The following is a 14,368-nucleotide window of genomic DNA, read 5'->3' on the forward strand; positions in this document are numbered from 1 at the left end:
ATATGAATGTAGTTTTAGTTAGAAATCACATAACCTTTACCGAAATTTATATGTGTATTTTTTAACTCATTCAATCCCAAAAATGTGTTTTTAATTTTCTTTTTTTTTTATTTTAAAACGCAGACTTTCAATCCCAGGTAATTATGTTTTTTTTTTTTTTCCCTCATGCTAAAGTAGCGTCTATGAATGACTAGTTATAGTGAATCAATTACTTTGGGTAATTAAGTACTCAAGTAATCAGTTGTTTAGTTATTTAAGTATTTAAGTAAAGTAGGAATTGCTTCAGGTGCTAAGGTACTGAAATGGGTAATTGATTAAAGTAAAGGTAAAGTAATTGATTAGTTGAATTTTTTTAGCCAGACATAAAAAATAGATTGAAAAAACAATATATTAAAAAGTAGCTGGATGTCTAGATTATTTTCAAAAAACAGAAAAAATTGCCTTTGGGTTTGATTGAGAAAGGGGGAAAAAAAAAATGTTACATGTGCCTATTTTGTTGCCAAACTTAATTTCCTTGTCTTTGAGACTAGCCCTTTTGTTGGAATACCTGTCACAAAAAAAAGAAAAAAAAAAAGCCTAGAACAAGAAAAAAACATATTACGGTCAAATTCCAACATTTTAACTGTCATTTTTTGACATTTTGACCTCAATATTGATTTCTCCACTCCAGATGCTCTAAACACAAGGAACCGCCAAGTGATCTGCACCACCCTGAAAGTTCTGCAGCATCTAGTGATGTCGGGCGACACAGTGGGAGAAACCCTTGTGCCCTACTACCGACAGATCCTCCCCATCCTCAACATCTTCAAAAACATGAACAGTGAGTACTGACCAGCACCGATAAATAACCTTTCCTGTTCTAATTGAAGTGTTTGGATTCCTAATATATATGTATATGTATATATATGTGTGTGTGTGTGTGTGTATACTGTAGCTATTGCTCAAAGTGTGCAGGTGGGTAAGCCAGAAGGAAAAAAAACAAAACAAAAAAACAAATATCTTCAGTCTCTGGAATCCACCCGGATGAACAAGGTTCACTGTAAACATCTTCTGCTAGTGTTGCTTTTTGCCCAAATTGCAGCGCTTTGAAGAACACGTAACAAGGTTAAATCAGATGTTGTGCACAAAACCGCTCAACGCTGTTTTCTTTTGGTTGACAGAGACAATTTTGGCCTCCGCGTACCTACTCAATGATAAAAATCAAAGTTTAGTCTCCGCTGAAAGGAGTCCAACTGCATTGTATTTTGAGGATTTGTCTTCTCTAAAACAAAAAAACAAAAAAAACTCCACCTGGCTGGCAATAAACACCCAAAGAGCTTGTCATCGGGTCGGCAGGCCTCTTGTGTACCAGTATTTCGAGGCGAAAAAAAGGTCCGAAGCCAAACGCAGCTCGACGCAGCGTCAGTTGGATGTAAAGTGTGACATTGTGAATCAATCATTCAAACGCAGGCGTTAACAGGAGAAGACATGAGGCTTTAGTCCCTTAATCAATATCCAATTTAAATCTCTTGTCTCCCTAATTCGCGTACATAATCTGTTAGCATTCGTTGAAAGGGAAGGAAGGAGCCTTCAAAGATAGCTGCGAAAGACAATGGGGAGGGGAGAAAAGCCCGCCTTATTAGCACAAGGCCTTATGCAAATCCTCTCGGTAAATTAGCTGTCAAATCAATCCCCTAAACCATTTCCAAGCAGCAGCTATTCCGCCAGCGCGCAGGCTCAGCGGTCGGCCAAGTGAAGCCCACCAGGAATTTTTTCAGCCCGGCCCCGGTAGTCGCGGTGACCGGCCTCTCCTCCCGCCTCCCCGGCTCGTCTGCGCATCAATTAAACCCGAGCCAACCTCTCACCTGGCAAGCGTCCCCGATATTGACCGCTCTCGGTCTGGGCCGGGGGAGCCGCCCCGTGTAGCTGCCAGGGCACGGAACCGAATCTGCCAGGCAAGGTCAGAGCGTTTGGTCGAATTCATGGTGCGGAAAAGTTATCTCCAGTTGCTGGGGCGACGGATGGATGGATGGATGGATGGATGGATGGATGGATGGATGGATGGATGGATGGATGATGGTGTTGAAGGTGAATAAATGACATTGAGGTTGAATAGATTTGAATTCAATGCTTGTTTTTGTTTTGTTTGATGAGTGGATCTTTTTGGTTAATGGGGTGTATGACAGGTGGCTTCGATGAATTCGTGGACATTTGGCTCAAAGGGTGAATAAATAAATTATTGGTTGTTTGTTCGATGCACAGGTAGAAAAAAAATATACAGATTGAGTTGAAAATGGAATGCATTTTACAATCAGAAGGAACTGTGAAAAACCTGTTTGGTTGTTGGATTGACAGATCTGAAGTGTACATTTGGGGTTCAGCAAGAAACACTTATTTTATCGAGAAAAGTTTCATCGTAATGCATTTCTTTTAAGTTTATGGAACCTTACAGCTTGTGGAACCTATTTGACGAGACACCACTTGCCGGCAGGGGATGTGACGCAGCGGCATTGACAGCCATCGTGGATCGCTGTCACTCCCGTTCAATGTGCAGCATTTTCGTGTTCATATTCTGACAAATATGAGTCAATCTCGCATTTATCCAGCGTCAATACTGACAAGATTTACGAACCTTCCGAATCAGAGTTCTCACAAGTCAAAACTGATGGACTCTGAATCATTCTTGCTATTTTCCGGAGTATGTACTGACAGATTTACTGAATTTATGTCAGAATTGACTCTGGACACTTGCTATACTGACTCAGATTATTCTGAATCTGACCAAAAAAATGCCGTACGCCGAATGGGGGTTAGGGTTGCACGCAGCATCCCTCCTCCGGGGCATTTATGGCTATCCTCAACATGCAAGTCTCACGAGATATTATAAGCTTACTTGAATACTACCAGCAAAACTAAAAAAATTTACACTTTAAGTGTTGACATTTGGTTTGACCGATGATTTTTAGGGATAGATTATGGTATTGCAATGGAATTTTTATGGAAGGGTTTTTGTTTGAAATACACCTCCTTGGTATTTTTTTTTTAAATTTACACGCAAATCAAAGCTTCCTTTGAGGTCCACATATGACATTCATACCACCCACATCCATCCCTTTTTCGTCGGCCGTTGCGGGACAAGTGAGCGTGGCGCCTTACACAAAAACAGGCGCTGCCTTTGTTAACGCCCGAAGACTAACTAATCCCTTTTGGTTCTCCCACACTCTGACTCCCAGAACTTGCATGGCATCCCTCTAATCTCCTGAGCCACAACAGTTCCACTGTCCAGTATGTGCAGACATGTTTGTGCATCTGTCATGAATGCAGCTGTTGTGTTCCCCATTGTGCAGCTGTTGGGGCCTGGGCGTTGCGTACAATGCCAACCATCCACTGGCTGAATTCTTTCATAGATGCACAGAAAAGGAGGTACAATCGTACTCTGTCCCCATTTACGGCTCCGCGCCCTGACCCTTTCCCTTTTCCTCCTCTGTTGTTCGGGCTATGAATCAATATGCTGACAAGCACCACTGCGGGGTCAGGGCTACAGTCAGATATCACCGACATCTCATGGCGGGACAGATCCCCCCAGGCCACGTTCACACAGTCCGACAGTGTGGTTCCCGCTCGGAGACAAGGTTGCGACCCGTTAAATTGGCCTGTATACCGGCCTTATCGCTGCTATTTTTCCGCTGTCAGAACCGGACCCTAAGCCATTGCCAGAAACAGACTCTCAAGTGTCCTTTCACTCGGAGAAGCAGACCCCCGATAAGCAGAGCAGACCCGTCACCCCTCGGTTCCAGGAACAGCTCTATTGTTCTCTTTGAGGGTCCAAAAAAAAAAAAAACTCTGGCTGTTTAACCGCAGGCAGCCGACCGACACACTCGTGCATCATTTTGAATAGCGCGATAATAAGCAATCAGGCTGCACCCGGATCCTCCATGTACCCCGTTGTCTCTCGAATCAGCTCACGCTGCCTTTTGTTTGCTAGGCGTCTTTCCGTGCATTAGCTGTGAAAAACGCGTGGAGGACGGCGTAGGAATTCCTCCGGTGTGATTTGCACGCTCCTCTTGTTTGCTCGCGGTGATGAATCTCGGCCCTAATGAAATGCAACAACATTTCCTATGAAGTCGAGACGTGCTCGCTCATCCGGCAAATTCTTCCTCGGAGCTCAGACGAGGAAGGTACTCATCTGCCGCACGTCATATTCGGAAGGGAAAAGGGGTAAAGCTGAGATACGCCAAATATAGGATAAGGAGAAACTCATTGGAAAAAAAGCTGCTTCTGAAGAACTATTTCAGACAGAAATACATTCTTACCACTGGCGGAACACAATTTTTCTTCTTTTTTTCTCATCTTAGGTCTGACAGCTGTCTTTTACTAATTTTCGTGTGCGGGATGGGAAAGTGATCTCAGGGTTTTTGAGATTTTGGATCCAGGCTTCTTGAAAGTCTGAAATGGATGTGTATTTATGCAAATAAAACATTAAGAACCCCATCTCGGGAGGGGGGGGGGGCAAACCCGAACACACATGTCAAGGGAAACTCAAGACAAATGTTTCTCTAAATTTTCATGCGTCAAGAACTGTACAGATGAACAGCTGGCGAGTATTTGTGACCTTAAACGATCCTCAACAAGAACATGCTCCACCTTTGCTAAAACTCACAAATTTTCAGTCCTTGGACTAGTCCTAAAGAAGAACATATGGCAAGCTTTGAAAACAACAAAAACTGCATAAAACAAAAGAGAATTTACAATTTCACTCCCACGGTTGCACGGTCAACATCGAAGCTAGCGTCAATCTTTTACATTTGGACTATGCTAGCTACTACACTAGCACTGCAATATCTGCAATGGTATGAGAGCTTCCAAGCAAAAAAAAAAATACATATATTAAGTTGGGCATAAAAGACATTATTTTTACATTGACACTATTATCCAACATCAATAGTGGCTGAATCTTTAAGACCATTGCAGCTGACTACAGACCAGAGGTAAATTGAACTAATTGAAGGCACAAACAGAGAAGCAAGCACATTAACAAACAACCGTTTAAACTCAAATTAATACCTATGGACAATTTGAATTTATGACCCTAAAATGTATGATTTTGGACTGTTGGAGGAAGGTGCTGGACCTGGATACATTTCATACAGGAAGGCTGAAATTGAGATTCACGCAATTGTGTAGCAGACTAAATAATCAGTAACTATTAACATGACTTTGGGCAAATTAAATTGTATCCATTTAAATGGCTTCATGCCTTAAAAAAACAGAAGAGAACTGCGCAAAATGCCCGTAGGATATCTTAAGGGTAATAGAGCTTGGGGAATGGGCCTACTTTGTCTTCTCCCTTTACAGCGCTAATCCAGCAAGCGTCCCAATGTTACCATTATTGAAAACGATTCAAAACGATCTGTCGTCACGGTATATCAATGGCTCACCCCGAGGTATACCCGGCCTCTGGCCCAACGTCAGCTGGGACAAATTTAAAGATTCCCCACTTGCGCTAAACAGGATAAGCAGTAGAAAATGAATGGAAACGGTGGAAATACTGACATTCCGAATGGTTTGTTCTACTCTACTGTCAAGGAAAGGAAAGTGTGAATGGAAACTGAGGAAAGTACAGAAACTTTAAGTGTGTAAAGGTGACTTGATGATTGGTGTGTGTTTCAGGTCCGATCAATAAGTAAAAGAGCACTGTAAGTCAATAAGTCGAGCTTTCGCCATCTCCAGCTAAAGCGACCGTGGAGCAAAGCGAAAACATCTTTTCCATCAAGAAAAGCCTTCAAGTGCTAGCATTTGAAAAGCGCTAATTTCGACCAGGGCCTCAAGTGTTCACAACTTTGGAGTTTCACTTTTCATGTGATTCTTCTTCAATTCTTGTTGGGGTCCGGTCATTTTTGGAACGATTACGGCTTTATCACTTTGACATTTTGGGAGATGGATTTGGAGTACATCACTATGATATCGCGCTCTAGCAAACTTACACGGCCCCAATGTCAAGATCTAAGGCCAAAACCGATGGTCATTTATAATTTAGAGGTGGAAAAACATTTTTAGGGACCTTCAGTTCTCTCAGGGCTATACTAAGTTTAGAAGTTTTCTTTTTTACTTCTATGATAAGAATTGGACCGTATGTTGGATCTAATGTTTTTGTGGTACATGAGTTTGCCAGTCCAATAACAGCAATTCGGATGGATAGGTAGCGTATTTTCCGCACTATAAGGTGCACCTAAAAGCCTTAATTTTTTTTAAAAGCTGATGGTGCGCCTTGTAATCAGGTGCGCCTTATATATGGATCGATATTAAGATTGGGATTGGTAGATGGGGAATGAACTGTTAACTGTTGAAGTAAGCTTTACCTGTTTCTTTTGTGTGTTTACAGTTCAACAAGGTTGCTCATATTGACATTGAGTTATTATGCTATTGAGAGTTATTATTTGAGTTATTATTGTTATTACTGAGTATTACTATATTATGATTGAAAAAGTTTTAAAATATATCATTAATTGAGGGTGCGCCTTATAATCCGGTGCGCCTTATATATGGAAATAGTTTTAAAATGTCATTAATTGAGGGTGCGCCTTATAATCCGGCATGCCTTATAGTGCAGAAAATACGGTAATTTGTTATATTTGTTATTTGGTAATTTCTTATCATTTAGATTGGCTTGAATTTCCGCCTCACGGTTTGGGTACAGTTAAAAGTAGTTTGCTAATCAATTAGCTGACTTCTTTTCTGTTGATTGCTTCTCCCATTTGCATGCAGCACAACAGCTGCTTCACCTTGTTTGTTTTGGTATTAGTGTAGGTTTAGGCAAACTATGGCCCAGGGGCCTATCCCAACAACTTTTTCCAGTTATATTATCAGCATCTGAAGGATGGCGTAGTTCACGAAATAAGCACTGGTTATTACATGTTCAGCTAATATAGAAATAAATAAAATAACCAGAAAACACATGCGTCTTTTTAATTGTTCATAGGGCATAAGGGAATCTTTTGCATGACACGATCATTTTCTACATTTCATCGGACACTTTCAACAAGGTTACATATTGCCAAGAGGGCTCTTTGGACGTGGCATTTATTTTACTCGGTACTGTGGCATTGTTGTGTTGTCCTGGTGGCGGTTTTCTCAGCTTATCTGGAAGGTGTAGGTCCTTAAACCCCAATTCATCACTGACATAGTCTCACAGTACCACACACACACACGCGCGCACACGCAGGCACAGAGAAACATGGGGTGATCTGTTTCATTTGGCCTCTTTTATCTTGCCGCCGTAGGAATGTGGCCAGCTATGATAAGGTCTCAACCACTTGCATTCCGCACACACACAGCTAGTGATAGGAGCTCCCTGCGCATGTCCGACTTGTGAGGTTTTTCCGATGATGACGGATGCGATGCCGGAGTCGGCTACTCTATCTTTGCCCATGTGTTTGTCTTTATCTGAGCATCGCACACTCACAGGCAATACCGGATGTCTTCATATATAAAAATGGCAGGTCAGCTTACTTAAAGTCTTAAAGTGAAAACGGTTTTATCCTTCACTTAAATGTTTTGAAGCTGTTTTGCTAAGAAGTGACGTCATGAGGTGTCAGTCATTGACCTTGCATGTGCACACCTGTGGCGTTGTGTTGACCTGTTAGCTTGCGCATTAGCATTGCTCAGTCTTTTGAATATCTACCTCCACATATAAAACAAAAAAAAAAAACAACTTGTCATAAAACTAGCAGAGGAGGTTAGACTCAGAAACTATTTCGAATCAGCAACTTTTAATTTTTTGTTATGAGTTTATGAAGAAGTCATGCTAGGACTTTAGCTTATTATTGCTAGTGCTGGATTGCCTTCAATCAAATTAGCAGGTTTGTTTTGGTATTTAGGTGCTGCACCTTTTTGAAGACTATTCAAATCATTGAAATCTATTCAGTATCTTTAATAAAAGTCTTATAGGTATCACAATAAGTTAGAGATATCATTTGCATATGCAAGTGCATTGTACACAATGAGACCATTTCTTGGGATACACAAAATGAGATTTGAGATTTGTCTATCAGCCAAAAAAATTAACTCCCTTGCCCAAAAATCTCTGAAACAAAAACCTTATGTATGACATCCACTGAATCCCTCTCTCACAATATGGCTAACTTATCGTGAACAGTGTAAATCTGCCTGCCTTAAACCCACAAATATCCCACTTTTGGCCTTAAGTAAGCCTGAGCTCTGCACTGAATAGTTCCCTAGGATTCTCCTTCACAAACATTTGCTTTATTTAATGACCTTTTCCAGTCGCCGTCGTGAATAATTAATTCGCTCGCGTGCTTTCTTTTGTGTGCAGAGTGGACGCGAGGGATAGCGGGCGCGCATTGCCGCGCAAAACTCACACGTGTACAGCCGTGCAAAAACACACACATAAACCCGTGGCCCCCCCATGTAATCCATCATCCTCCGCAGACGCGCACAGCCCCGCTGTCCCCGCGGATGACAAAACACACACCTCATCCTCAACCGCTGTCGCCTCTTCCACCTCGCCCCTCTCCAATAGGAGATATCTATCTATCTGGCAATCACAGCCCGCCGACATCCACCTCCAACATTAAAAAAAAAACGGCGAGAAGCCGAGAGTCATAAGGGCGGGGACGGCTGGAGAGATGAAATCCAGGTAATACATCGCTCGCCATTTCTTAGCTGTCCCCCCTGTGTTAGCATGCTTGGTGGAACATAATGACTTTCTCCATCTCTCCTCGATCTTTTGAGAATATATTCGTGGATTCCATCCTTGCGTTTTTTTTAACGTGTTTTGTTTGGTATCGTAACAGTCGTCTGATTGTCTACTTGTCTTTTATTGGGAATTGTTTTATTTATTTGGATGCTACAGGGAAAAAAAAAACATAAAGCATGGTAGAACATGGTTGGAGGAACCTGTGGATAAACAAATGGAAAAGAGAACAAGGTGCCTGGTTGGGGATCCTTAGGGTAACCGTGGAGAAAACAGAGTGCAAAAATAGCAATATACAACAACAAAAACACTGTTTGCAACCCGTCGAGGAACCTGTGGAGACACAAGGACTAAAGTGAGCAGCGATAAAAGCAACACCAGCAACATCTATTAAAACCGTTTGTGAAACTTAGGTCTGAATCAGGGATAAAAGACAGGATTCAGTATCCTTAAAACAAGGATAAAACAAACAGGAGCAACATGTCAGCAAAAAGATACTCAGTTTGGAACCTTACAGTATTGCTCAATCTGATGCAATTATGTAAAAAGTCAAAGAAAAAAGTCCTCATGTGAGACCTGTCTTGAGACAAGGACCGATCTCGAGAACTCCAAGAAAATGAAGAAGAACGAGACGAGTTGTAGTCAGAACAAGAACAAAACTGTATTTGATCTAAAATCCAGAGTCTACCCTATGCGAGACCAAGGCAAGACTGAGTACAGACGCCATTGAAAACAAAACCAAGAACCTTAAATACTGGTCTTGAGACCATAGGAAGGGGGAGAAGAAGAAGACACTAGGTAAGACCAAAACATTATCAAGCCCAAGACAAGAAGATGAAGACCAAGACACAACAAAAACTATTGTGTTAGTCATGGTCTTGACTGGTATTCAGCAAAAATCTCCAATTCCCGAGACCAACGCAAGACCGAGGTAAGGATGCCTTCAATTCCAAAACAAAACCAAAAACCTTAAAAACTGCTCTTCAGACCATGGGGAGGGGGAGAAGAAGAAGAAATTAGGTAAGAGCAAAACATTATCAAGACCAAGAAAAGAAGATGAAGACCAAGACACACCAAATACTATAGTGTTAGTGATGGTCTTGACTGGTTCTAATCAAAGATCTCCAATTCCAGAGACCTAAGCAAAACCGAGTAAAAATGCATCCAATTCCAAAAAAAAACCAAGAACCCTAAAAACTGCTCTTGAGACCATTCTCGAGACCAATACAAATCTTGAGAAGAACAAAATGGAGAAGAAGAAAACATGAAAAAGTAAGACACAACAAAAGACAACACAAAAACTATAGTGTTAGTAGTGCTCTTGACTGGTTTTCATCAAAAATCTCCCATACCCAAGACCAAGGCAAGACCGAGTAAAGATGAATCCAATTCCAAAACAAAACCAAGAACCCTAAAAACTGCTCTTGAGACCATTCTTGTGACCAATACAAATCTTGAGAAGAACAAAGAGAAGAAGAAGAAAACATGAAAAAGTAACCTGAAAAAACTCTCCAAATCCACAGTTCTGAACCCGTCCTGGTTCTCCGGCGCTAAACAACGAACAAAAAGACCACAATGCGACAGCGCCTGTTTGAACCTGGGGACAAACAAGGAGGAAACAGTGAAAAACCAAGCAGAATAGACAGCAGGGACACTGGTGAGGAATGCGGCAGTAACTCTGGTAGCTGCAAGCCTGGCAGAAAGACAAATAAGTTGCGCGCTCTTATCAATCCTTCCACAACTATCTCCCTTCACTCCGGCTGCCTGCCGGCTCCGCGCACCTACCGACTCCGTTAATTTCTTTGGTCAGCAGGTCCGCCGCGTCCAATCGGGTGCGAGCGGCGGCCCTCGGGCCTCGGCGGCTTCAATTTAAAGGTCAGACGATAAGCGGGCAGATTCATGCATAATCTGAGCGCAGGCACTCTGGCTCTGTTGACCTTCTTAAATACTTCACTCCGGGCGGACTTCCATGGACGTGCTTCATACCGTCACTTCTTTTCAAATAAAAACACGTTTTTTTTTTTTCTGTTTGTTTGTCAAGGTATAGCGTTACTTTAGCTCATTCTTCAGAAGACGCGCTTGATTGTTTTTGTTTGTTTTTTTTCACGCCGCACTCATTAATTTGTACATCCGCACTCGTAGAGAGAGCGTCGGCAACACGGGGGGGGGGGGGGGGGGGGGGGGGGGTGAGCGGAACCCCGAGGCTGGCGGCGAGCAGACTCGAAATGAAATGGAATGTGGTGTCTGGGTACAGGCGCTTTGAAAGGCCGACAAAGCACTACTTTGATTGCTTGCTGCAGCAAGATGGAGGCAGGCCAGCAGCGCAATTAAATAGCCCCTCACTCAACGGACGAATGCTAAACAACGTCGGGACGGTTGGATTTATGCGACTTTTTTTTCCCCTTGGAATACACTTTCAGTTCTTTGTGATCTTTTCGTTCATTTGATAGCGTATGTTTTAGGGAAAAATAGTTGTGGAGTTGAGGTGTGGTTTTGCTTATGCCGACGCCAATAGGAAAATGCACTTTACAGCTGTAATAGGGAGAGATGTCCAGATCCTGATCAGGTGATCAGAAATCATCGGATCGGAATGGGGGTTGCGGTTAGGAAAATTTCCTGATATTTATTTATTACTGTAAATTTTGGACTGTTGTGTACAATGACTTTTTTCTCATGATTTGAGCCCTTTGGCTTATAGTCCAGTGAGTTGTACCAGGCAGTTTTTTTTGTTCTTTTTTTTTTTTTACTAGCCACCAGGGGGCAGTCAACCAGTAAAGCAAATGTGTAATTGTTCAAGTTGTCAATTTATATAACAATGAAATATAACTTAAATATGTAAATCAATAGCTGCGTTTAAAGAGGATTAAAATATATATAAATCAAATAAGATCTTGTATAAATGTTTTCAGATATATGTGTGATCGTATTTATGAATTATATGTTATGTGTTTATATAAAATAATCAATTTAACAAAGAGAGAAGAAGACGGCATTGAAGTGTCGATTTTGAGTTCTAACCACATTTCTACTCTCCAGTACTCTGCTAGTGTATATATATATATATATATATATATATATATATATATATATATATATATATATATATATATATATATATATATATATATATATATATAAAGTAAAGAAATAAACTTTCATATACCATCTCGTATAAATATCTGATGTTACAACCTGCAGTTTATAGTCCAAAATTTACAGTTTATTTATTATTTTTCCATTTTTAAGAGAAAAATACTCAAATATTGCTAAAAGGGGAAAAAATACATTTTATTTTACATAACAAAACATATCCAGAAACATCGGAAGTCAACACAGCTAGTAGTGGAACATTTTAAACATTTTGTTTAAACCGCTGCTTCATACCCATAAAAAAGGAGTTCTACATTGTATTGTAATTAATTTTTTAGCATTCAGTTGCCAGAAATGTAAAGTTAATCATAACATTGAGACATAAAAGAAAAAAAAAAAAAACGTTAGCCTTCTTGATTGCCACACAAGTGTTTAAGGTTCATACTGTAAAGTGTAATAACATTTTTCCAAGAAGTAGCATTAAAATGGAGTCCACTTGCGTTGGATGTAGTTTCCACTTTTGTCTCTGCGGGGCTTCTTCTGATCCGAGAAGCGCTCTATTACTGGAGTGGACTTAAGAGGCTACTTTTCCTCTCTTCATTGGCTTTAATCTCCATTAGGCCAGCGCAGTTTGTCACTAATCCACGGGGCTACGCTGACACTTTGAGTATTGGTCCATCGAGAGTCGGCCACCGACGTCAGCATGTGTGCATGTTTATTTATGAATGCGTATGCTTCCAAAACACAAAATTATTTGACGTCCCTGCGAGCGGCTAGCGATAGAGCCGCGACGCGTCTGCGTTCTGACATAGTTTGTCCTTCCCGCTTTAGATCAGCGCTCGCACCCTGCGCCAGGTTGCCTTGTCAGTTTCCATGAAGAGACGCACCTCCGCACACCAGACCGCGCGCGAGCGTCTCATCATCGTCCCATACGGGCCGCCCGATAGAGAATTTGACGCTGATTGCCGGTGTCACAGAGTCCCGTGTCTAATTCGGTCCATTTAAAGGGGCTGATTATGGAAAATTTGCTTTTTAATGGAGTCTAGGCAAATAGTTGGATCCCTGGGGTGGGAGAAAATCTTTTTAGTTAGTTCAGAAAATATTGTTTACGATCCAGCTGCTCTGCACTCTCAAAACGATGGCAGTTTACGAGATTTTAAATCTTGTTAGGAAGCTTAGTTTTGGAAATATTGTAACTCCACAAATATGGGACACATCTTGCTATAGAACGCACCCAAAATTTTAGAAACAAGTTCTGGCATTTTCTGTGTTATTCTGCGTATAAATTGCACCCGTAATTTTAGGGTCAAATTCTGGTATTTTCTAGGTTTCTGTGTAAAAGACACACCCCTGTTTATACAGAAAAATTCGGGTATTTTGTATCTTAACGTGTATAAGATGCACCCCTCATTTTAGGGTAAGATTCTGGTACTTTCCGTTCACCCATAATTTTAAGGTCAAATTCTAATATTTTCTTTGTTATGGTGTATAAGACGCACCCTTAATTTGTTGGTCAAATTCCGGTGTTTTCCTATTTAATCAAATAGAGACACACCCCTAAATTTAGGGTCAAATTCAGTTTTTTTCATGGTGACCATGTATAAGACACACACTTAATTTATGGGTCAAATTGTGGTATTTTACTATTTTACTGGGTATAGAAAGCACCCCCAATTTTGGGGTAAAATGATGGTATTTTACATGTAACCATGTATAAGATGCACCCCCTAATTTCAAGGTAAAATTATGCTATTTTACATGTTAGCATGTACAAGACGCACCCCTAATTATTGGGTCAAATACATGTATTTTTTCGCACCCTTAATTTTAGGGTCTTATTCTGATATTTTCTATGTTATTGGTCTAGGACGCACCAATAATTTGGCGATAACATCGATAAAACACAAACGACGCAAACCATCAATAAAAATCGGAATTTATTGAAATGCACACTCGCATCATCATTGACTACAACACCACTAAGAGTTGAATGACAACCAACATAAAACAGGAAACAGAAACGCAGTGCGGCCTTCCAGATTAAAAGCGCATATTTAACAAATAGATATACATAAGTAAACATTACAAACTGAAGCACTTGAAGAATTCTCAACAGAATACATCTCATCTTTGTAATATTTTCATATTTTCTTGTTTGAAAAAAGTACATCCTCCATTTGGGGAATTATGGTAGTTGCTGTATACTTTTATGATGGAATAGACAATATAGACAACAATATATAAAAAGTAAGGGTGCAAGAGTGTGTTGTCAATGTCAGTGACGGGATGCCATCCGTCATAATGGAATTTAGGACAAGAATGTAAACCGGAGGATCCAAAAGTGATGTCTGGAAAGAAGCCAAAGCTGTAAGGAGACGTTGGTGAAGACAGATGAACGTTGAAAAAGTGGGACAGGATTAATCACCGCTTGGCAGATGAAAAAGCGTAGAAGGTGGAGCAAGATAACGAGTGTCCACCTGAGCTATCGAGGGGAAGCTGATGAGGGCAGGAGCTAGCTAGCTAGCTAGGAACAGTAGCCAGCTAGGTAGCCACAGTTGCTAGCTTGTTTTTCTGTAAAATGGGTCG

At 40.9% G+C, this 14,368-nt stretch overlaps 1 protein-coding gene across 2 annotated transcripts in view; it reads left to right on the top strand.

Moving 5' to 3' along the window:
* The window catches only part of pacrg (PARK2 co-regulated), a 153,784-nt gene that overhangs the window by 84,044 nt on the left and 55,372 nt on the right, over window positions 1-14,368 (top strand). For both annotated transcript variants that reach the window (XM_088433241.1, XM_088433240.1), the window contains exon 4: window positions 671-820. In XM_088433241.1, coding sequence (XP_088289367.1) covers window positions 671-820 — 150 coding nt within the window. The remainder of the gene's footprint in view (window positions 1-670; window positions 821-14,368) is intronic.

The sequence above is a fragment of the Hippichthys cyanospilos genome, chromosome 14 (genome assembly GCF_059441005.1).
Source record: "Hippichthys cyanospilos isolate Australia breed blue-spotted pipefish chromosome 14, RoL_Hcya_1.0, whole genome shotgun sequence".
Lineage (NCBI taxonomy): Eukaryota > Metazoa > Chordata > Actinopteri > Syngnathiformes > Syngnathidae > Hippichthys > Hippichthys cyanospilos.